The sequence below is a fragment of the Poromitra crassiceps genome (assembly GCF_964638095.1).
Source record: "Poromitra crassiceps genome assembly, chromosome: 14".
In the NCBI taxonomy this organism is placed as follows: Eukaryota; Metazoa; Chordata; class Actinopteri; order Beryciformes; family Melamphaidae; genus Poromitra; species Poromitra crassiceps.
This window is the reverse complement of record NC_139633.1, coordinates 11672487-11698058: the sequence shown is the minus strand read 5'-3', so window position 1 is coordinate 11698058 and position 25572 is coordinate 11672487. Positions and strand designations below refer to the sequence as shown.

The 25572-nt window shown below is 44.6% G+C and overlaps 1 protein-coding gene across 1 annotated transcript; it reads left to right on the top strand.

The window, feature by feature from the left end:
- Positions 1-4918: 4918 nt before the first annotated feature.
- On the top strand, positions 4919-25356 carry slc1a4 (solute carrier family 1 member 4; the record flags this gene model as incomplete). The annotated part of the gene is made up of 9 exons (XM_083650887.1): positions 4919-5442; positions 10604-10646; positions 13411-13476; positions 17212-17378; positions 18706-18939; positions 20207-20401; positions 22644-22778; positions 24783-24891; positions 25225-25356. The coding sequence occupies 9 exons, from the start codon at positions 4919-4921 to the stop codon at positions 25354-25356; spliced, it is 1605 nt and encodes a 534-aa protein (XP_083507013.1).
- Positions 25357-25572: the final 216 nt, after the last annotated feature.

Sequence of the window (25572 nt, the reverse complement as noted above, 5' to 3'; positions counted from 1 at the left end):
ATAACACAGTCATTGTTTAAAATATCTTGCAACTAAGTTAAGTTAAGTTAAGTTAGTTCAATCATATGGTAATCCCAAAGAAGACGAAAATAACGAAGGTCACTACGTATAAACTCACTATACGAGGAATCAGCGTGCGTCACAACAACAACAAATCACCGCAAAAACACCCGGACCCGCGGCAGTTAACTAGTATGAGTTGTGCCAAACAAACGTTGATATCTCAAAAACTATACATCACATCGCTTATATTTTGACATTCTGAGTGTGAGCAGAAGTAGCTCAAGAGTTTGATGTATAATATATGCATGTCGTGTTAAAGTTGTGTGAACTGTCGCAGTTTTTAAAATGTACACCGCACAGCTGGGGCTCAAGGCTCGCTCCATAGGGTTCCATTGCCGTTTCCACCCGGAAACGCGGTTTGTTTACCAAAATGCTGCTCGGCTGATCCCTCATATACCAAAGAAGAAGAAAATAACTAAGGTCACTGACTCACTATGTATAAACTCACTATTCAGGACCACCACACAGACACTATGTAAATCCCTATATAAATACAGCAATAGTGATACCATAGGAAATAAAGATTAGCATTAAATATGATAAGGTCACTATTTAAAGTCCATGAAGCTATTTTAGGGTTGGTCAAGCAAGAGAGAGGTTTTGAGTATGGTTGCATGTTAGTGCGTTTTGCGCACGTGCATGTGGTCACGTGTGCATTACACACAAACACGCGCACACACACACACACACGCACGCGCGCGCACACAAACACACACACTTCTTGTGCGGAGCAGCATGCAGCAGATCAGGATCTGTCAGTCAGTGAGCTCAAAGGCAACTTGGTTATATAATGCAGACAGCAGCGGCGAATGCGTCCTGCTTTTCCCGGGGCGTCAAGAGAGAGAACGGGTCGGGAGAGCACGGTGGCTTGGCTACTACAGCCAGATACGTGCCCCATCGAGTACGGAAACAACCTTAAACCAAACTCTGTTCACAAATGCATGCAGTTTAATGTTGACAAATTAGGCTACATATTTCGCTAAATGGTAAGTGAAGATGTTTTAGGAATCTAGGAGCCTTGTAACAAATTCGGCATACAGATATTAACCCCAAACAACACTTCTTTGAATGACATGTCAACTTCTGTAGAATTGGTTTGCACCATAGCAGTCGTTCACTGAATTTCGGTGTAGGAACGCTATCAGATCTGTTGGGGACCATAAATAAAAGTTAAGATTTCATGTGACTAAGTGTTGCTTGGTGTATCAGATGTATGCCGAATTCAGCAGTGGCTTCTAATAATTCGGGAAATGTCTTAATGTTCTTTCCCCGTTTGCACATTTACATTATTGAGGGGAATGTTAAACTAGCTGAATTTGTCATGGAGATTGGCACAGCATTCTCTCCGCACGCGAATGAACGGCAGGTATCGGTGCTAAACTCACGTGTGCTGTTCCTACTGTAAAAAGCTTGACTGAAGCAACTTCTCCATTCATTCCCCAACGCCAAACGTTTAGCTTAATGTTTAGCTTGGGCTACTTTCTTAAGATGTTTATGTGTTCAAGTAAGGGGGGGACCCTGCAGACACACACTCGCAGGCTACACATAACGTCAACGTTAGAGATATCGTAGGGAAATAACCATAAAAACACAAGATTGGAACACGGCTGTACCGTTAACGTGACACATGAGAAGAGTTGTAACGATAGTTTAAGACACTCACCCTCGATGGCAGATCCGTCCAGCACGGTGTTAAAGTAACTAAAGAGAAAAAGGAAATATGTAGAAGAATTCGCCTTGGAGCTTTGGTTGCCGTAGAAAGCGTATCTCCGCTACAGTCGGGATGTCTAGTAGTTCATTTCTGATAGCTAAAATCAGCTGGCCCCGCTGCTGGCTCACTCCAGTGTCTCCAATGTCACAGATCGGGGCCAATGCGAAGTCATGTAGAGCAGCCAGTCTGGTGCGGCATTCACGTACCATGGGGAAGACGGAGCACGAGCCACAGCCGTATCAGGCTCATTATCGTATCAGGTGCTGATTCAGTAGGAATTGACTGTATGGAGGGTTTGTTTGATGGACCACTAATTAATCTTAATTTCCAGAGTTCTGACGTCACCAACAAGGGAATACCTGTATGCTGTTGAAGTGTAGGATCTCCATGTGTGGTAAGTGGGGGGTAAACTTAAATCATGGCGATGGCGTTTTGACCTTAATACATCCATGGTTTTGACAGCTTCACAACAGTTCTCCCGCTTCTGCGGGTTTTCCCCACATCTCGTGAACGCAGCAAGATGTTCTGCTTGACAGACAGGTCGTGGAGTGACTCAGACGCTGAGTCAGAGCGTCATGTCCCGCCCACATGGCGTTGGCGGCCAATGGGATGCGCGCAGATGCGCGCACACTGGCGAGCAGTCACGCAAGCTTCCACAGTGCTCGCAGCGTGCGGTTTAAAGGGACGCCAACGCGTCGTGGAGGTAGAGAAACAGTTCCGATTGACCAATTATGGCGAGAAGGGGCGGGACCGGGCACGAATATGTGACACTTTTTTTCTGAACACTGTGGGGAATTTGCATAAAATACGTGTTTGCTCCATTTACTGCATTGACATTATTACAACAAAGATGCATCAAGACAATTTCCATTTCAATTAAGAGCATGTTATATTGGGACTGTAGCCTCCATCAGTATTTGATTCAGTATCAGCGACACGTCTATGAGCAAAAATAAGAAAACATTTGACTGTTAATTAAATAGTTTGTTGAGATAGAGAAATGAGAAACAACATGTAACACACTGCAACAGAGTCATTGTTACATACATGTGTTAGCTTACAATGCCCATGTAACAATGACTCTGCAGCATAGTGTTACATGTGTCACAATGCCCCTTCTTTGCACAGAAGGGGCATTGAAAGATTTCCTTAAGCCTATGGAAATGCATTAGAAACGGTGGAACATTTTAGGTGAATTTCATCCACTTAAAAAAAAGAAGAAAAAAGCTCTTGTCAACAACACATGAATAATTCCCTTTTCAATATGAAGAGGTTAATACAAAAAAATCCATGGGCCTAATCGAATACAAAGTAAAAAATGTATCTGAAAACAAAACAAAAAAAATACAATAATGTAGTATAAACTCACTATTGAGCACTGCAGACACTACATAGGAATATGTAGTGCCCCCTCTTTTTGCACCATTAGTCTATGTAACTTGATATATTCCCTTAATTTTACATTATATTAAGGTGTCAAGATTAAGGGAGTGTCTAATCAATAAGCTTCATTCAAACTCACTGACAAAACATAAATGAATAAAGCCTTTCCAGTGAAGCTAAGTTTACTGTTAACATTAGTTTTCTATCCTCTGTTGTGTAGATATGCTTGTAGAATAGCTTTATTAGATTACCATCTAGTGGCTAATAGCCAGAGGTGCAACTAGGGTTGGTGAAAATGAGGTAGAAATGAATTGACTCAGTGTACATCAATACTTAACCCAACAAAGCATGGTGTGTATTTGTATATATATTCTGCTTTCTAAAATCACATTTATCTAATTGGAAGTTGGTTATTTATCTGTCTTTTAGAGCTTTTATTGCCTCACCCAATGTGAGGTAGGCTATTTAAAAAAAACAGCGCCCTCTAGGAGACGCCGAGCGCTGGCCATGGTGCTGACAATCAGCCCTGATAATACAATTAATTAGCCTATTATACTTTACTTAGATGTATTTTCTTTAACGTTACACAAGTTCTCAAACAATAACAAAGCTGTTGGACTTGAATATGTCCAAAGTCTGGATATAATTCAAGACGAAGCATTTCATTCATCATTGATTTTTGCTAAATTAAAAACAAATTTTCCCCTCATTGCATGAATTTCATGTATCACCCTTATGGATCCTGAAAAGACTAGTGGGCTCATTGAACAGCCAGCCAATGTGGCCTACTGAAGCCTACTCCTCTTGTATACATAGCTTACAGCTGCACCAGTTATTTTGGGATCAAAGTATTTTGGTGAGGTCTGGCTACATCAAATAGCCTGGAGAGGTTGTGAACGAACTTAGCCTCTGCACCTATATTACAGGTTTACAGCTTTTATTTGTTGATGGTTTACAGTGGTAGCCTAAAGGTGTTGTTGGTCTACTTGCCTGGAAGTGTACAGTATGTGTTAAGCAGAAAACGTTAGCCTACCAGAAAATTTGGGCTATCACAGCAGATACAATTATTACAGTACATGGATAGTTTTTTATTTGTTTATTTTTTAGGGCGATAATCCCGATTTGTCAAACATGTTCACATCAAAAACCTATATTTGATGGATTTAGCCCTGCATCATTGCCATTTCTTTAATATTGAACTGTAGCTGTGGGAGGAGACGAGGAGTGAAACCTAGGATTGGGACAAGTATAGCCTTTACATTCTGCATGCAGCATGGGGATGATTTCTAGTGAATGAAATAAATGATTCCTCATTTTGCTGGGGACCCTCAGGACCTCTCCCAGGACCCCTGGTGGCCCCACGACGGACCTCAGTGGGAACCACTGCCTATAGCATCATGTAGGACAGAAATTGAAAATACTAAAACATCTTATTTTACATGTAGCCTATTTATTCAGTTGTGGCACATAAGCTACACTACAATTCCTGTGTGAGACCCTGGCAATCTCCCCCACTGTTGCATCATTTGCTCTTGATATAAAGTACCAGAGATTGTGCGCATGTCCTGTCTCGCTCTTTCTCCATTGGCTCCTGTCCGCTCAGCCTTCACGCCGGACCCAGCCAGCCCGCACATTGGAGAACAACGGTGCGTTGGAAGTGAGTGTGCGCACATAAACCCACGCTGCTGCCTACCCGGGAGTGAGTGGACCCGACATTTCTTCCCACGCCGATCTTTAGAGACCATAGAAAGAGAAAAAGGAATGGAGAAGAAGAGCGAGATCAACGGGCACGCCATGCCCGCCTCGGCCTCCACCGAGCGCATCCTGGAGCAGAAGAGCACTCTGCGGGGGAAGAGCTGCGGGGACTCGCTGCGTGCGTTCCTGAGCAGGAACCTGCTGGTTATCATGACGGTGTCCGGGGTGCTGGCGGGCGTCGGGCTCGGGATGACGGTGCGGAGCATGAGTCTGACCCGGGCGCAGATGACCTACTTTGCCTTCCCAGGAGAGATGCTGCTGCGCATGCTGAAGATGATCATCCTGCCCCTGGTCGTCTGCAGCCTCGTCTCGGGCGCCGCCAGCCTGGACACCCGCTCCCTGGGCAAGTTGGGGGGCGTCGCGGTCTCATACTTCCTGGTGACCACGCTGATCGCCTCGGGCATCGGGGTGGCGCTCGCCTTCATCATCAAGCCCGGCGTGGGCGCAGGGGCGCTCAACAGCAATAGTCTGGGGCTGGAGAGTGTCACCAAAAACAAGGAGACCGTGGACTCGTTTTTAGATCTGGCCAGGTACAGTAGCCTATAACTTACCTTAGCAGTAACACCTTAGGGCTGGCCAATCTATCAATATCGATATATCGTGATATCATGAGACTATAGATATCGTCTTAGATTTTGGATATCATATCGTGATATGGCACAAGTGTTGTCTTGATTTGAAGGGTTGCATGTTCTAGTTGTTAATTTATCTTCCACATTACTGATGATTATTTATCAAACATCTCATTGTGTACATACTTTGTGAAAGCACAATAGTAATCTCTACATTGTTGCAATATCTATGGAGGTATTTGGTCCAAAATGTGATATTTGATTTTGTCCAAATCTCCAGCCCTATCTTAAAGTGCTTGTGGTGTCCAGCGGGTAGTGCTCTGCAGTAATTAAACCTCACTCTCCGAGACCTCAAGAGACGCTCTAGTCTAGTGACAGATGCTAGGGCTCATGGGCTTTAGCCTCCTTGCTAGAGCGTCCACTTCCCTTACCCCGCTATTGGTATTGCATTATGGACTTTTTGATATCAAAAGTGGATTTTATGCAACAAGTTGGAAGCGGCAACATCTGTCGCCATTTAGAAAGGATGTTAGGCATCGGATAGGGTCTTCACTTCAAGTTTCTGGCTCAGGTAAGTAAACTTTTAAGAAGTAGCCGCGAGAGCGGAAAGCTGGTTCTATGGGGAAATGTTATGTGGTTCTCCGGGCGCTAATGCTCAGTATGAGCGAGAAGCGCCCGGCTAGCGGGGTAACCACTGCCCATGCCATAGGTTCCCGGCAGGAACTTCCTGGTTCGATCCCTAGCTGTGAGGGGACTAGAAAAGGCGGGTTACACTTGTGACATCTCACTGACTGAACATTTAGCCCACTTTGTAAAAAATCCAGAGATTTTGTGTATCACGCCATTCAGCCTAAAATGACAGATTATGATGTTTGGTCCATATCGCCGAATTGTAGTATGGCGCGCCCCTCCTGGGGCGCAATGGGAATGAATATAGGTTAGTTACACACATGAACGCACATGCTGAAGGGAACACAGTTTGTTCACAATGTTGTCAGTCAGGGTATTCAGGCCACAGGGTCAACATCATTACATAACACACGCGGCCTCGCCTGCTCAACTGCCATGCGAATCACTGATGATGTCACTATTTGATTCATGACATCACAGATGATGTCACAATGCATGAGTAGAGAGGCAATTGGGCAAACGGCCCTCCAATTATAGTCGAAAATTATAGTAGAGATAGAGTTATGACATCATTGATGATGTCGTATTTGGACATTGCATGTACCTTCCTCCATCAATTTGATTTTATGATGTTTTGTATCAAATATCTTAGAATCATTCATTCCAGTGTGGTGTGGGAGGATTTGACTCCACAGTTTGTGAAAGCTGCCTCACTCTGCTGCACACCTGGTCCACCCTGACAAGAATACAAATCTGGAGGAAACACTGAACATTTGGAATATTTTAGGTATTAAAATGGTCAAATTTAGCGGCTTCAAGCTATATATCGGCATGTGTATCGGCCTTCAGCAACCCATATCAGTGGACGTCCCCACAGTCAGCCTGAGGGAAAGCTGACAGCTGTTGAAAGAGAGATGTGTTTTGAGGAATGGCGAGTGGTGGAGGCATAATCCACACTGGCTCTGTGTAGTACAAACTGCACCGTCTTTCTGCTGCCCTCTGCAATTTCCCCTTATCACAGTAACAGGTGGACTGACCCAGCTTTAATTTCCCAGTGTAGTCCCAGGTTTGACACTAGTGTTTGCATTTACCAGATGGTCACATTTTACTTGGAGAGCTGGCCAGCATCAGTGTTTCAGGAATCGTTAGAATATGTGTGTGTGTGTGTGTGTGTGTGTGTGTGTGTGTGTGTGTGTGTGTGTGTGTGAGTGTGTGTGTGTGTGTACGGTATATATATATGTGTATACTATAATATATATACACGTATATGTATATATATATATATATTTATATATATATATATATATATATATATATATATATACACACATATGTGTGTGTGTGTGTGTGTGTGTGTGTGTGTGTGTGTTTTTTGGACAGTATGTTTAAATTTGACCATTTTCACACTTAAAAATGTCATATATTCAGCAACAGTATTAGAGTATTACATATTTCAGAACACAGATTTAGAGTACCGTATTTAAAAAGAATTGCGAGGAACATGATTCACTTACTGTAAGGGAAAACATTTTGTCACACAGACTATGGGAAAGGGATTGTTTAACTTTCAGATAAACATGTTTTAGCATAGCTGGAGGTATTATCTTATCAGTAGATTGTCTAGTCAATATTTGTCTTCTGAAAAGCAAGCAGCACTTCATTGCACAGTTGGAATAATAATAATAATCTCAACTCTGCATGTGTCACTGGCTGAGGAAGGCCAGTCTCTGCTGTCGTGTTGGCCAATTGAATTAAATGGATTATGCCTTATGGTTTGGCGATTAATGAGGAAATCAAGCAGTTATGTAATCGCGCGTCTTTAGAAATCAGTCCGCCGAGAGGGGCTTACTTACCGTGTGGGAAAACCATGCTCAGGGTTAATCCAGATCCTCACTCCTGTCATGTGATCGGAGCGGAGCTGTTTGTTTTGACCACCTCCATATAACCAGATGAAAGCAGGGTATGGAACTTTTTTGGCAACGCAAATGACACCAGATCATTTCATTTCTCAGTAGCCAAAGTCTTTTTCTTTTCAGAATAGAAAGGCCTGATTGAAGACATGGTGGCTACTTGCCAAAGCGGCTGGTAGAGTTGACAGATCTACCGACTGCTGCCAAAGGTTTGCCAGCGTCGGAATGAAGGCAGAATTCATTGGAGTCAGGAGGTTATGGATTGAACCGCATTGACTGTGGCCCGGCCATGGGAACATATATGAGGAACGTTTGTGTTCCTTTGCAGCATGTAGTGGGACCCCCTGAATGAAAGCAGGAACAGGCATATTAGAGGGGATGAAGTTGCAACAAATGCATGCAAATACAAGAGGCGAGGCTTCCAGTATGCCTTATGTATTTATTACTCATACTACAGACCAGTGATACTCAACTTGTGGCCAGATGCGGCCCGCGGCGGGGTGCAGAGTGCCCCCCCCCCCCCGACCATTTTCTAATAATTTCACGTTAGTTTTCATTGTGAATTAGAACCTAATTCACAATAAAAACTAACGTGAAATAAAGTTTGACTGAGCTCCAGCTAAATTGTCAAATACCGCCATCTGCTCGCTACCCAGGCACTTATGTATGTACTTAACCTAACTAACTTAACCTAACTAACTATCCGGTGTGCACAACATTGTCAGACTAAAACTCCGAGTGACAGAAAAAAATTATATTGTTTGTTTATTTATTTTATTTTATTTTATTTAACCTTTATTTAACCAGGTAAGTCATTAAGAACAAATTCTTATTTACAATGGCGACCTGGCAGAAGGCACAGCCTTTTGAGGGATAGGGGGTAGGGGATAAAAGGAATACAAAGTTACTTAGAACAAATTAAAACACAAGTTAAAACATCGCAAGACAGACAGAGCAAATAAAACAAAAACAGTCGGAGCAGACTGGCAGGGGATAAGAGCTAGTTCAGGAAGCAGTTGCAGGTGTCAGTGAATATGTCCACGATAGAGTCCTTGAAAGCTGACTTGGAGATGAAATTGTCCAGTTTTAGTGTTTTTTGTAAACCATTCCAGTCTGTGGGCACAGCAGAATGGAATGACGACTGACCGATTACAGAATGAGTTATGGGGATTTTCAGCAGGATGAGGTTAGCAGAACGGGTGTTGTACGCGGCAGGTGCAATTTGCAGCAAACTACACAGGTAGGGGGGTGACAGACCAAGGAGAGTTTTGTAGATTAGCATGAACCAGTGTATTTCGCGACGGGTGTGTAGGGATGGCCAGTTTACAGAGGAATATAAAGTGCAGTGGTGAGTCCTGAAAGGGGCATTTGTAGCGAAACGGATGGCAGAGTGATAGATAACATCTAGCTTTTGCAGAGTAGTTTTGCAGGCAGAGCGAAAAATGGTGTCACCATAGTCTAACATGGGAAGAACTGTCATTTGAACCAGGGTGAGTCTAGCAGAGAGAGTGAAAGAGGAGCGCATTCTATAGAGAAAGCCAATTTTTGATTTGACCTTGGCTTGCAACTTGTTGATATGCTGAGAAAATGACAGAGTGTTGTCCAGCCATATGCCCAGATATTTACCTGCTCTAGGGTCGCTCCATTGAGGGTACAGATCAGAGGAGGTGACATGAGCACAGAGCCCTTTTTACCGAACCACATGACCTTGGTTTTAGAGGTGTTTAACATGAGACGTAGGGAGGAGAAAACCTGTTGTAAGCTATTGAAACTAGACTGGAGCATTGTGACTACAGCATCTGGGGTAGGGCCAGAGGCGTACAGAATGGTGTCGTCGGCATAAAGGTGAATGAGTGAGTCACCAACAGAGATAGCTAAATCATTTATATACACCGAGAACAAAGTTGGACCTAATATTGAGCCCTGAGGCACACCCTTGGAGACAGGGAGGGGCTGCGACAGGAGTTGTTTGTTGTTGTATTAACTGGCCCCTGGCCTCCTATCATTTCACGAAAGTGGCCCCCGGGCAAAGCAAGTTGAGTATCCCTGCTACCGACTGTCAGGGAAAAATATATATAAAAAAAAAGGAACCAAAAAAGAGAAGGCATTTGATCATCCTGGCTGAGAGCTGGCCGGTTTGTTTGAGTAGCCTAAAGGATGGAGCAGTCCGAGGGGTCAGTGCCAGCACAGCTGCTCGGTCAGGGAGTTTTCTGGTCTAGCCGCCCTGGTGGAAGATCCTGGGAATGGGGCCAGACTGCAGTCATCGTGTGATATCATATTGTAACCAATTAACCATTCCGAAGGCTTCATCACACTGTTTACAGTAGAAGGCATGGTCCTGGAGGTCCCGTGAGGCTCGTGCTATTCTATTTTGTCGAGGGACTTCGGTTTTGGAGATGAAAATAATAATAATAAACATTAAAATATATAATAATAATAATAATAATAATATTAACAAACTGTGATATTTTGAAAACATGCAAGTCAAATGATGAAAAGGCCAAAATGTTGTTGAGAATACTTAAATTATGGTTTTGCGATAGGATGATTAAAATCTTCTTTTCTTTTTCACTTTGTAGGAATTTGTTCCCAGCCAACCTGGTGGCTGCTGCTTTCCGCTCCGTAAGTGCACTTTCTTCATCTCTTTCACCATTTCTCTCTTTTTTTCACCACTTCTGCACTGTGCACGGCCATGTTCATCATTATTGACCCCAAACACACGCGTTGGTTTACGGCAGCGATAAATCCTCACTTTAGCGTTGAGAGAGCCTCGCAGCGTCTCTTAATGAGGAGACATTTAGAAAAGAGAGCGCCCCCCCTCCCCCCACTGCTCGCCCCAAACGCCTTCCTTCCCTCATCCCCTGCCAGCCGTTACCATGGCGAAACCATTCCATTCCAGTCAGCCTAGCAACCGGCCTCGCCTCGCCGCTCTTGAACCAGGTGGCGAGCTCGGGCTTGGACAGATGAAGCCGCAGAAGTGATACCGAAAGCTGTAGGTCCTCGAATGGCCACTTGAAGCTGGCTCCAAAAACAAGTCAGTCCCCATAGCCCCCATGTTAAAATGGCCATGTTTAGCCAGTCATTTGATTGGTCCCGACACCAGTCAAATCCAAATCCACTCAAAAAAAAATGGCGAAAACATATTTTCCGTCAAGAAACTCGCTGTTGCATATTCCTGTTCTTGTTTCATTGTTGTTAGTGAGTCTATTTCTGCGCTAACTGCACTTATGTGCTGAGTAAACTTGACAAACAGTGACGTTTTACTCAGAAGAGTACATGCCCATTGGGCAATTGCCCCCTCAGATTTTTGAGAGGGATTTCTTATAAACATAGGCTATAATATTATAGGCTGTGTGTGGTAGTTGAAACATAGTTTCAAGTTGACGTTTATTTATGTTTGTAGTTAAAACAAAAACATAAATTATGTATAGGCTACATACAGTAGGCTACAACACAAAAGGCTGTTATTTACCCTTATAGGATAGCGGGTAAATATATATGTAACTAAAACCATTAAAATTGACAACCGGTCCGCAACTTTTTTTTCCATGTATCTACCGGTCCTTGGCACAAAAAAGGTTGGGAAGCCCTGCTCTAGAGGACACTAGATGAGACTAATGGAAGAGAAAAGATTTCTACCTTCTGAAAAGGCAATACCAGCCAAAATAAACATTGTGTTACATTGCTTTGAAACGTGTGGTCTCCCTTTTTTGTCAAGTCCATTGGGCCTGGGCAGTGGCAATGTACTTAGTCTGGTGATTATGGATCTTTCCAGGAGGCTGAGCAGTTTGGAAAATAGCCTTATGGTTACACCTGCTCAGTCTGTTAATTTAAAATGAGATATTCCTCAAAATCTGGCTTCCAAACCCCAGCCAGAGTTCGCCCCCTCAGATTGTTGGCTTGCATGACGCCCCTGGTTTTACTGCTCCAGCCGGAGAGCCACGGAGCCAGCCATTACTGTTTTGCCAGCGGCGTTCCTAATTGGCCCGTTAGGCTGTCAACTACGAGGCAGGTCCCTGATTGGCTCGTGCACTTTGTCATTTCTGAAAGCGCCCACCCCGAGGCAGAGGCCAGACGGTCTTGTAGAACGAAACACAATGTGATTCACGTGATGGTTTACCAGGCTGTCATCAGAGGACATTACATTACATTACATTACATTACGTCATTTGGCAGACGCTTTTATCCAAAGCGACTTACAATAACACACTTTTTGTCAGCAATAGAGCAATCAACTATGGAGCACAGTCTATGACAACTACAAATCCTGAAGGAACAGTGGTACGAGTTTTAGTTTAGGATATATATATATATATATATATATATTTTTTTTAATAAAGAGAGAGAAAGAAGAGAGAGAAAGAAGTTAGATCAAGAAGGGCCCAGGTGGAGCCTGAAAAGGACCTCATCCTACCCGGCTGGTGTGCAACGATTTAATGATCTAACTAACCAACTTGCCTTGATAAACTCTTGTGAACCTGGCCGGTGAGTTATAAAGTCACTAACAAGTTACTAACTTACTGAGTTCTCATAAGGGGGATAAATGAAGTTTCAAAGTGCAGCAGTGAGGCCATGGAGTTCACACACACACACACACACACACACACACACACACACACACACACACACACACACACACACACCCACACACACACACACACACACACACACACACACACACACACACACACACACACACCACTCCACCAAGCCGTATAATGTAGAGGCCTGGAAGTGCTCCAGCTCTGGATTAAACCAAGAAAAAGGAGAGGAGGGGAGATCTCTACACGAGCTGGGGTGCATCTAAAAAGATGTTTCGGCCTCAAGCTCTTCAAGTGGCATCAGCGTGTGTGTCTTGCAAGTATTTCCGTTTCAGAAAGTCAAAGTCAAAGTCTGTCTATGATCGGTCGGTCTGTAGCTGTCGGGGGCCCTCATCCTATAGCGGGGTTCAAAGAAGTGGAGTGAGAGAGAGAGTCATTGTCTATGAGTAAAGTGACTGCCAGTAGTGCTCTAAAGCACATTTGTTACCATGCTGGCTGTTGCTGGTTGTCTCCCTTCCTACTGAAAAGACTAAACGGCTTTCAAACTGCTTAACTTGCCGTGTAAAAAAAAGAAGGCGTGGCTCTTAAAATGACATGTACCGATTGCATGTTCTAAAAACTAACTTAGATAAGATGAAACTATAATTATTATAATTATCTCTATTTGGAAATGAGGATGTTGCAGCAGCAGATAGTCATATAATACAGCATAGAAAGTAAGTAATTATATAGTATCATATTGAAGCATACTGTAAACAACCATATCCACACTAGAGCGTGTTAAGCAGAACTGTATGAAGTATGAAACAAAAGATAGTTTTATTTCCCTCTTCTGTATGTTGCAGTATGCCACCGACTACAAGATGGTTGCCGCGGGAAACGACACCAATGGGACCACCCTCTATCAAAAGGTACGAGCAGAAGCGTTGCATAAGCACATGCTGCTCTGTGACATCACGCACCCCATTATGACATCATCACGCATACACATTATGACAGCACAAAAGCCAAATGTGACAGCATGTCTAGCCTAAGGGCACGTTCACACCATACGCCGAAGCAACGCTCAACCTAAGCTCAACCTACGCTGAACCCACAAGTTTCATTTCGGCGTCCTTGTTAACAGGCACAGCCGTTCACACCAGCTGCGCGCGTGTCACGCTCAAGGCACGCTCAAGCTGCGCTCAAGCGATCGTTCAGGATTCAGTCCTATTTTCCAAGCGTGAAGCGTGAAGCTGCCAGGCATGAAGTCAATGGAAGTTGTGGGCGGCTTCAAGGTGCGCCGAGGGAGGAGCAGAGGAGAAGAGAGTGCTTCTTGTGTGACCGGTTAAGCGTGAGCTCAACTTCAGCGTGAGCTCAACTTCAGTTCTGCTTATGTTAAGCGCCAGGTGTGAATAAAGGCTAAGGCTCGACATCAGGATTTCCTCGTTAGCTCTCCAAGAAGAACAGCTCGATAATCTTAACCTTAGAAGACAACAGAACAGAATAGAATATTTTGCTTTCACTTGATGTCTGGCACAACAGTACCATCTAACATAATCTCTCTCTCTCTGTCTGTCTCTGTCTGTCTCTCTCTCTCTCATAAGCAATGAGAAGCAATGAGATTTCATAGAAAAGATGGTCTTCATTTTGAGAATCAAAAATAGATACATGCTAACTGTCTCCACCATGGTTTCATTTGTTTACAGCAAGTACACCAAGGTATCACTACGAATCTGATAGCTAGGCTCACTGCTCCACCTCCACAGGGCCTCTGCACGCAGTGAGTGAGGCTGCAGGGCAAGCAAACATCTAGTTAATAAGAGAAAGTGAAGATGCAGATGCTCCATGGGGAGCGTGTTTGCTCTCAGCAGGTTCTTTTGGCTCGGCGTCTGCTTGGGAGAGCATTAGAACGAGGTTAATATGAACACAAACAGAAGTGGGTAAATACAGAGAAAAGGAGCAGAGTGCACAGTCACCCATGGCATGCGTGCAAACACTGAAGAAGCACTGTGTGACTCACTAATGGAAGACACCAAGTGATCAGGACGTTTTTGTAGGGACAGCGCAAATTGGTCATCTTGTATATAGTCACAGTCGATAAGTCCACACCTGCTTTCTGGACTTCTGATGTCAGATATTATTTTTCACATAGTACAAACATACCATAATATAACTGTGGGGGTTGATAGAGATATTTATCAGTACAATCACTCACCAATTACTTGGAGATTTCTAGCTTTCAGAACACGCAGTATGGCCAGTAGCCTACTCCCCACCCCAAGACACCCCCAATCCTCCTGTGTCGAGACGTTTTCCCACCAGTGTCCACCAGTGTCCATACAAACATCATGAATTGAATTTGGCCAAACAGGGTGAATAACCAGCGTCTTAATTAGTGGTAAAGGGACGCACATTTAAAGTAAAAATAATTGGACAAGCGTGTTGTTTTTTGCAGTGTATCTAGCCAGGCCTGTGAGTCGGCCGTTGGGTCAGTGGACGGGTCAGTCTGATCGACCAGACATGGGTCTCTAAACGGACAACAAACATGGCCTACCTCCTGGCTACTTGGCAGAGCGCTGGGCACACATTTCCATAGCACTGCTGCTGGGCTTTTGTCCCGGCACATTCAGATATAGCGGACGTTCAGGTCGGGCAAGAGTGTTTGATGTGTTTGTTAGTTTGTGAGGAAGAGAGAGAAGAGTGGAAGTTGGGTGTAAGAAATTAAGAAACCCAGAGTCCTTGACAAGATCTGTTCTACATAGACCCACAAAATAGTACCCTAACCTAAACCTAACCCTAACGCTAACCCCAACCCTTTTATAGCAAGCAAATAGAAGTATTGTATAGAAGCATTCTGAAATGGTTATACAGTACGTGAAACCTTTATGGTGCTGGAAAGAACCATTTAATAATGCATGAAATACCCAGAATTAAAATAACTTTGTAAGAACCACACACTTTTTTTAAATTTGTCATTTTAGGAAATTAGTTTGACTAATTATGGTCCCATATAGAGACTCTACCTAACCGAAGGACCAACTTTTTTCTATATCTATAGAAAAGGATGATTTGTTTGTAATCTGACTCCGCCAGATGGGGCGGTATTGAGTTCACATGTAGGTTGTGAAACAAAATGTGAAGCAAGCCCATACATCTGGCAGCGTCAGGTTAGTTTGTGTGTGTACATCTCGCCCGCAAGAGCCGGCAAGCCTGGATTTAGCATGACATCTGACCACAGCAATCCTTAAGAGTGCTCCCCTAGTGGCTGTGATCCTGCATCGACCCAGTACGAGTGAACAGTTGGGGGATGTATTCTTGGCATTGGCCCACGGTGTCTATCTGTCTGTGGCTCATGGTGGACCCGCTCCCTGGTGCCAGCGGATGAGGCTGGCATAGCGGTGGGAGGGAGCGCTCGGGACAATGGGAGAGAGGATTTGTCGGTGTCCCCTCCGTTACCCGTCACCCTGTTCACTAAATCCCTCGCTGTACCCCGCCCATTTGGCCCCCTCGAACTATCTAACCCCCGCCGCACTATAAAAAGACGTGTTGAAATGGCACAGGTGTCACGGTGTCCCCTGCACACACACACACATGGACACACATACCAAGAACTAAGAAAGCCTTGAAATAAGGGCTTTTGCTGCATTGCCATACTATATGTATAAGTGATGTTACAATGCGGGCGCTGGGGGGGGGGGGGATTCACAATACAGTAGTATGACATCACAATCAGGTGAAACCCTCGCATCTCTCAAATGTCAACTTTTCAGGAACTAAGGAGATCTGTTTTTACATTGACCACCATGCATTTTTTTTTTTTTTTTTAAGGTTATTTGAGCTCAAGGGTTGTTCTCGAAAATGAAACCCTCCCTCAAAAACGACTGTGTAGGTGTCCTTGAGCAAGGCACCGATGCCTCAAGTGCTTGTACCTAGCATTGCCCCCCCCCCCCCCTCAAAGTGCATGGGGGACTTAGAGAATGTCCACTGCTGAACACCATCTCCACGACCATTTTCAGTCAAAGGGTAACAGCAATTTCGCGTAAGCACCAAACCGGGTTTCCACAGTTTGATTATGATTTCTTCTCCTATCTATTCCACCTCTGAGCTCAGGCGACTGCCGCTCTTCCGAAAGCCACCAGGAGACACACAGTTCAGCTGGGGTCGGCTGCGATGCCTCGGCTGAGTTGCCAGGAGTCCGTGAAAGAGATGATGAGTCTTAGCTAATGATTCATTCTGCTCTTTGTGTTTGATGCCAAGAATCAAAGAACCAACATCTAACACGTAATGATTGATCCACGCATAACTGTTACGAGTACATCTCTCATTACAATAGTTACATGGTAATATAATGTCTTTCTTTTCTTTGTGTCCTTGTTTCTTTTTCATTTTTGGTTTGTTTCATTTATCTACCTATCTACAAGTAAATCTATCTCCACTCTTAAAAAAAGGGTTCTATATTGTACCAGAAAATAGTTATTTCGGCTTGTACCACAGCACATTTTTATGGTACTACAAACAACCAATTTATTACCCTTTTTCAATGGTTCTGCAGTACCATCTAACAATAACCAAACCAGAGGGTCTCTGGCTGGCTCTCTTCCCTAGAATCCCCTTCGCTAGATTGTGTTCAGTCTCTTACAGTATGCCTCTGCTGGCCCCTTTAGGTGCCCGTCGGTACCGACACAGATGGCATGAACATCCTGGGTCTGGTGTTGTTTGCCATGGTGTTTGGCGTGGCGCTGAGGAAGCTGGGGGAAGAGGGAGAGGAGCTTATCCGTTTCTTCAATGCCTTCAATGAGGCCACCATGGTGCTGGTGTCTTGGATCATGTGGTGAGTAGGGCTGGACCCATATTGGTTTTTGAAGGCCAGTAGTCTACAAACTGATGCCAATAATTTGGGAATTAACCCAATATAGACCCTATTGGCCAACCAATATATTGGTCTAAACTTTCCATGTGTCTTTTCTTTCTGACATTAAAATCAGAATACTGACTAAATCGGAATGCTGACTTTTCTCAGATTAAAAATCAGAAATCTGAGAATTCTGACATTCGTCTCAGAATTATGACTTTAATCTGAGAATTCTGGCTTTTCCCCTCAAAATTCTGACATTAAACTCAGAATTCAGATTTTAATCTCAGAAGTCTTCTGACTTTTTTCCCTCAGAATTCTGAACTCAAATAAATCCTCTATGGTAGTTTTAACTTGTGTGTGGTGTAAAAAAACAAACAAAAAAAAAAAAAACATTTCAGGCGGCCGCGACCCCATTTGATTTGGTTGGGAACCACTGCTCTATACTATAGCTAGGCTCTGGTAGGTTAGCTGTATTTCAGGCTATATATAGCCTCTTAGCCAACACTTTTCATTGTATTGACCACTGCTTGACACTGCTTTGCTAGCTCAGTGTACTGTAGTTGTAACTAAAATATTCACTTTTTTTCTACATATAGATTAGCCACTGCTAACAACACACATCAGTATCACTGTGCGAGTTAGCATCCCTCCATACGAGGTGAGAGCCGAGCACTGTTTGGCTTGAGGGGCTTTGTGCAGTAATTCAAAACAAATTCATATCAAGGACCCCTAATTAATAGGCTACACATTTGATGGGATTGTGTCTTTCAGACTGAACTCTTTTTATCGTTGTATATGATTTGATCAAAAACTCCGCGATGATTATCTGTAGAGAATACGAGAGATAACAGAGATGATGATGGTCAAAGCAGTCATTCTTCTAAATTCTCTAATTGTGTTAACTTCTTATAAATGAACAAATTCTGAAGTTGAACACTTCATCAGTTTGCTGCGGACCCCTGGTGGTCCACGGACCCATGTTGAGAACCACTGGTTTAGTGTGTCCCATGACTGACTGACTGACTGACTGACTGACTAACTGACTGATCTGATCTGAATTTGGCTCCTGTTTTGAGGGGGGGGGGACGGTACTTTCATGCAGGAAAAATAGCTCAGGTTACACAATGGCCTTGTCAGGCTTCTGCTTGGGTAATTGAGAGTATCAAGGATATAACTGTACAGCACATGGTAAACAGTTATTTGAAGAGAATACTGAATAGAAGATACAGATAGTGGAATGTTTCCCAAGGAAAAACCCTGAGCAATATTGTCTTCTGTGTCTCTTACCCCCTGTGTCTCTCAGGTACGTGCCATTTGGCATCATGTTCCTGGTGGGCAGCAAGATCGTGGAGATGGAGGATGTGGTTCTGCTGGTCACCAGCCTGGGGAAGTACATCTTCGCCTCCATCCTGGGCCACATCATCCACGGAGGCATCGTGCTGCCCCTCATCTACTTTGGCTTCACGCGCAAGAACCCCTTCAGTTTCCTGGCCGGCCTCATCACGCCCTTCACCACCGCCTTCGCCACCTGCTCCAGGTACACCGCCGCGTCACAAGGTCCCCAGGGAAGCTATTGGCTAATTGGCTGTACTAAGAAGACAAGTACTTCAGCAACAGATATCTTCAGGAAGAATGTTACAAAAATGTAACAAAACTGACTCAAATTTGTAAACTCACGTGCGGGCACACACACAAATTTGTAAACTCACGTGCGGGCACACACACACACACACACACACACACACACACACACACACACACCACACCACACCACACCACACCACACCACACACCACACCCACACACACACACACACACACACACACACACACACACACACACACACACACACACACATACACACACACACACACACTCCACACCACACCACACCACACCACACCACACCACACCACACACACACACACACACACACACACACACACACACACACACACACACACACACACACACACACAAAGCTGCTGACCTGGTTAACTAATCCTAACATTCTAAATCTAGTTTATTTACATTGCGAGCTCCCCTTGCCCTACAATCTTTCACATAACTGCCGTAATTTAAAGGAACAGCTCACCCTAAAATCCAAAATCCAAATTCTCTCTCACCTGTAGTGCTATTTATCCATCTATATCATTTTGTGTTAGTTGCCTGAGTTTTGGAGATATCGGCCGCAGAGTTTCTGCCTTCTCTCCAATACAATGGAGCTGGATGGCACTCGGCTTGTGATGCTCAAAGTGCCAAAGAAATACATTTGATAAACACAGCAGATCAACACAACACAGCAATGTCTCTTTCCAGAAATCATGACCCCGTTACTCAAGATAATCCACAGACCTTGTTATGAGCAGTTTCATTGAGGAACTACTTTATTTTGACCGAACTACACCCGCTAGCTGCTAGCTAGTTCCTACATGAGACTGCAAAAGAAAATAGTTCCTACATGAAACTGGTCACAACAAAGTCTGTGCATTATCTTGAGTGACCGGGTATATACTGTATATGGCAATCCCTTTTCTCCACTGAATCCTATTACATTTGCCTTAGTCTCTCTCTGTCTCCCTCTCTCTGTCTCCCTCTCTCTGTCTCTCTCTCTCTCCGTCTCCCTCTCTCTGTCTCCCTCTCTCTGTCTCTCTCTCTCTGTCTCTCTCTCTCTGTCTCCCTCTCTCTGTCTCTCTCTCTCTCTGTCTCCCTCTCTCTGTCTCTCTCTCTCTCTGTGTCTCCCTCTCTCTGTCTCTCTCTCTCTGTCTCCCTCTCTCTGTCTCCCTCCCTCTCTCTCTCTCCAGCTCGGCCACGCTCCCCTCCATGATCAAATGCGTTGAGGAGAACAACGGTGTGGACAAGCGCATCAGCCGCTTCATCCTGCCCATCGGGGCCACGGTCAACATGGACGGGGCGGCCATCTTCCAGTGCGTCGCTGCCGTCTTCATCGCTCAGCTCAACAACTATGAGCTCAACGCTGGGCAGATCTTCACCATCCTGTGAGTGAAGGAGTTTCTGAGGGATTGTTCCATTGGTCCAGTTAGAAAAGCCAGTAGAAAAGGCTTAGGCTTAGGGTTAGATGACTGATGAGAAGTGGTAGAAAAATGGACTTTCTCTGGGTGGTAAGTATTCCCACTACAAGAACATTGGACAGCAACACTGTTTGGGGTCCTGATCATTCACAGAAGAAGAGAGTTTAATCATTTGTGAAGGGAAAAGAGGATGCAATTGAATGAATGAGAAAACGAGTAGCGCAGGTAATCAATGCTCCTGGGGAGAAATAAGTAATAATATATATATATATTTTTTTTTTGTATTGTCTTTTGTGTATTTCCACCCACCTTTATTGGCCAGGACAGACAGACAGACAGACAGACAGGAAAGATAGGGAGAGAGAGGGAAAGGCATGCAGCAAAGTGCCATGGGTCAGACTCGAACCCAGACTAATCTTTTGTAGCACGCGCTCCACCGGTATGCACCCAATAACATACTTTTTAAATGACTAAGTAATAAGTGAAAACAGTAATGAGCTCACTACTGGTTCTTATATAAGGAATACTGGTCCAGTATCTAATTAGCATTAGTTTATAATTCAATTTGCACAGTGGTAAAACATAAACAAACAAACCAACAGTGATAATGCTGCTCCTCACAAACTCCCACTTCCCCGTTTTCAAAGTTTTATGCGCAGCTTGTTGCGTTTATTCGGTGATAAATCATAACAACCTGTAACAGAAGTACATTTTATTTGCCGTTGTATTTTAGAAATGAATGAAGCACGGTGCAACTTTGCCCTGGAGCGCTTTCGCACTGAGCTCTTCTATAGGATGAATCAGCGGGACGTCACTACCACCCAAAAATGCGTAACCCCGCGGCAGTTGACTAGTATGAGTTGTGCCAAACAAACGTTAATATCTCAAAAACTATACATCACATCGCTTATATTTTTGACATTCTGAGTGAGTGCAGAATTAGCTCAAGAGTTTGATGTATAATATGTGCATGTCGTGTTCAAGTTGTGTGAACTGTCGCAGTTTTTAAATTGTAAACACGGTCAGCCGGCTAGAGTCAGACGCTCAAAATCAGGCTCCATAGGGTTCCGTTGCCGTTGCCACCCAGTGACGCGGTTTGTTTACCAAAATGCTGCTCGGCTGACCCCTCGTATATCGTGCTCTTCTAACAGTTTGTAGGAGAGCTATAGAACAAATGTAGAAACTGGCCCATGAAGTGTCTGGTGAAAAAAGAAAACATAGCATATATACCGGTAGTTGAAAATGTCAAGGTATGCCTTTAACGTTAAACATTACTAGAATGTGGAGAGCCAACACTGAAGCCCCCTGAGGATAGAGTTACACCAGAATACGATCCATCAGTTCCCATGTTGGAAGCCTCAAAATACACAGACACAGACACACACACACACACACACACACATATACACGCACGCACGCACGCACGCGCACACACACACACACACACACACACACACACACACACACACATATACACGCACGCACGCACACACACACACACACACACACACACAAGGAAGGCCCCTCTGCCTTAAACATGACAGACTGACACACACACACGCACGCATGCACGCACGCACGCACACACACACACACACACACACACACACACACACACACACACACAAGGAAGGCCCCTCTGCCTTAAACATGACAGACTGGTCTCGTTAGGAGTGGGCAGTCTGCATGTCTGGACCATGTAATGTAGTCTGGGTCTGACCTGGGTTAGACTGTGGATCCCATATTGAAAAGAGGCTCTCTTACCGCTTCTATTACTTTCTCTTTGTTTGTGTACAGCGGGGAATCCGAGAGTTTGTCTCCAGTGAGATATAGACGACCATTATTCTTTTTCCTTGCTATGCTTAGGGCCCCTTCATTTGAAAGCGGGTGTTTCTTTCAGATGTGACTACTGCACCACAAAGGGGGGGAAAAGGCATTCACTTCAAAATTGTGGTTGAAAGTCAGCATTAGGACAGAGTTCATATTGAAACATATATGTCAACAAGTTTCCCAAAGAAACATAATTTTGTCCTGCTTTGATTTCAGATAATCGTTCTCTTCAGTGTGAGTTGTTAATAATGACAAATTGTATGATTGTCTCACCCTGTGACCCAGACCTCTTGTCATGTAGTTAGGGGATACAAAAGAAATGTTATAATTAATAGTAGTAATCATTTTGTTTCGGTCTGATTCTTCTTCTGATTTCTAGAGTGACGGCCACAGCCTCCAGTGTGGGTGCGGCGGGGATCCCAGCGGGCGGCATCATCACCATCGCCATCATCCTGGAGGCCATCGGCCTGCCGACCAACGACCTGTCCCTCATGCTGGCTGTGGACTGGATTGTGTGAGTGTAGACCTGTCCCTCATGCTGGCTGTGGACTGGATTGTGTGAGTGTAGACCTGTCCCTCATGCTGGCTGTGGACTGGATTGTGTGAGTGTAGCAACCTGTCCCTCATGCTGGCTGTGGACTGGATTGTGTGAGTGTAGACCTGTCCCTCATGCTGGCTGTGGACTGGATTGTGTGAGTGTAGACCTGTCCCTCATGTGGCTGTGGACTGGATTGTGTGAGTGTAGTGACCTGTCCCTCATGTGGCTGTGGACTGGATTGTGTGAGTGTAGACCTGTCCCTCATGCTGGCTGTGGACTGGATTGTGTGAGTGTAGACCTGTCCCTCATGCTGGCTGTGGACTGGATTGTGTGAGTGTAGACCTGTCCCTCATGCTGGCTGTGGACTGGATTGTGTGAGTGTAGTGACCTGTCCCTCATGCTGGCTGTGGACTGGATTGTGTGAGTGTAGCAACCTGTCCCTCATGCTGGCTGTGGACTGGATTGTGTGAGTGTAGACCTGTCCCTCATGCTGGCTGTGGACTGGATTGTGTGAGTGTAGCCAGTCAACTCACTGATTATGGGGAAGCTGTGGAGTTCCCACAGGAGCAGAGAGTATATCATATAAAAAAAATAGATATATGTTATAATGGTATATATAATCTATAATTTCTACAACAGTGTCAAAGTCAAAACAAATAGCAGCAGGATAAACATGAACAAGTTGAAATAAATGACTTTTTTTACTGTCCCATTGCACTAAGCGACCATATCTGCACAGGGCTGCTGTGTTACCAATGACTCAACAATTACTTGACCAGATCATGAGATTTTTAACTTTCAAAAACTCATACAGGATGCTCTAATGAACTAGCTGGTGCTAAAAGAGGCTACAAAGCCTCACTCTCAAGCCAAAAAAAGCAGCATTATAATTCCCATGTTTTACATGTTCATATATTAGCTCTTCATTAGACGTTCTGTTGGGTCTCTGCGCCAATTAGCTAGCTTGCTCCTCTCTACTGTGAGACTGGGACTTCATGTCAGTTACAGGCCACCGAGCAGAATGGGGGCGGGGGGGGGGGGGGGGGGTGGCAGGGTTGTGTTTGGGGCTGCACCAGGATCTTGTAGAGGAGGAGATACACCATCAGTGTCGCAGGTCTAGACTTAAGTCATTTTTAGAGTAAGCCCACTGTGGCCTTTGAATACAAACTTATTGGGGCATCGCAGCCCAAATCTATTGCAGCAAGGCCATATATATATATATATATATATATATATATATATATATATATATATAGGGCATACCAAACTGGCCTTGTGGATAGTTAAATTTAGAAAGGGCATTACGGTCCACTCTGCGGGGCATCCAGCACACTGGCCTTTTGGCCTTGGTATCATTCCTGCCCTGGTGTTGTTAGTTAGCAGCTCCTGCTGGTTGCTAATAGGGCTCATTCAGTAGATTACCCAATCCATAGAAATAGATGTTCCCTGGCTGTGGTTATGTTTCCCCCAAGATTTCTTTTAACAGGATATTCAATTTCCGGACCAAGGGGCAACCTCTGCGGCTAAAAAAATGAAGCTAATGCGGAAGTACTTTAAACCTGCAATCTTTCTAATGGCCAGCAGGGGGCGACTCCACTGACTGCAAAAAGAAGTCCGATTGTATAGAAGTCAATGGGAAAAGGACCCTAATCCTCAATTGATTTATTACCTCAGCCAGTAAACACTTTCCTAATGAGTTTATCAAGTCTTCTTTTAGAGTAAAATAGTTGATGAAGCAGACTATGATTTAGGGGCGTGGTTGACAGGTCGCCTGTCCCGTGATTGCGCAGCTCGCTGATCACACAATCTTATGTGTATTTTGGTTTGTGTGTGTGTGTGTGTGTGTGTGTGTGTGTGTGTGTGTGTGTGTGTGTGTGTAGACAAACACTGTTATGAAGTTTAATATTTCACTTCTCTCGTGATTGTATATGTGCATAATGTGTGTCCATGTCTGTGGGTGTATTTCCTGGGTGTGTGCAGGGACCGCACGACCACGGTGGTGAACGTGGAGGGTGACGCTCTGGGCGCCGGCATCCTGCACCACATCAACCAGCAGGAGATGAAGAAGCAGCAGCAGCAGAGGCATGTGGTGAACGTTTCTATTTCTTTAGTATTTCTCTATTAGTTGGGATTGTGTAAGTACAGTGTAAACAATTCCTTGTAATTCCATTCATCGTCCTCCATAGCAGAGGGGGGCGCTGTGGCTATTAGGAGACTTGCTTCCTATACTTCACTTCCTGTCCAGGGCCATTGATAAGCGTTGCCAGGCCAGGCAGCGAGGTTGTTGTTAGCTGAGCTAGAGGAAGGTTTAACTCACATAGCGGCAGCCCGTTATCACGTGCTTTCTGTAATAAACCATATTCCAACTTTTGCAAATAGTCTTAATTGAGCTAAAATAGAATTATTCCCTGACAGGCGGGAGGTCGAGGAGCTGGTGGAGGTGCGGGTGGAGGTGGTGGCCAACGTCCAGGCAGAGGAGGAGACTTCGCCGCTCGTCACGCACCAGACCAAAGAGTCGGCGGCCACGCCGGAGGCCATCGAATCTGTGCTGTGAACTCTGTGAGATAGTTGTTATTTCCCCCCGCCGACCGCCTTGACCTCTCTACTTTTCCGCGGCTGTGATGTCACCGCCGATAGGATGCCATTTTGACTCAGTGTACGTTCACCCAAACCAGGTCTGGTGGTTTCACTTGTGAGGAAACGTGTCATAGTGCCATTGCTCAAAGTGCCATAGCTCAAATTTATCTGGGGCATTGAGCGTGTCTAGTGT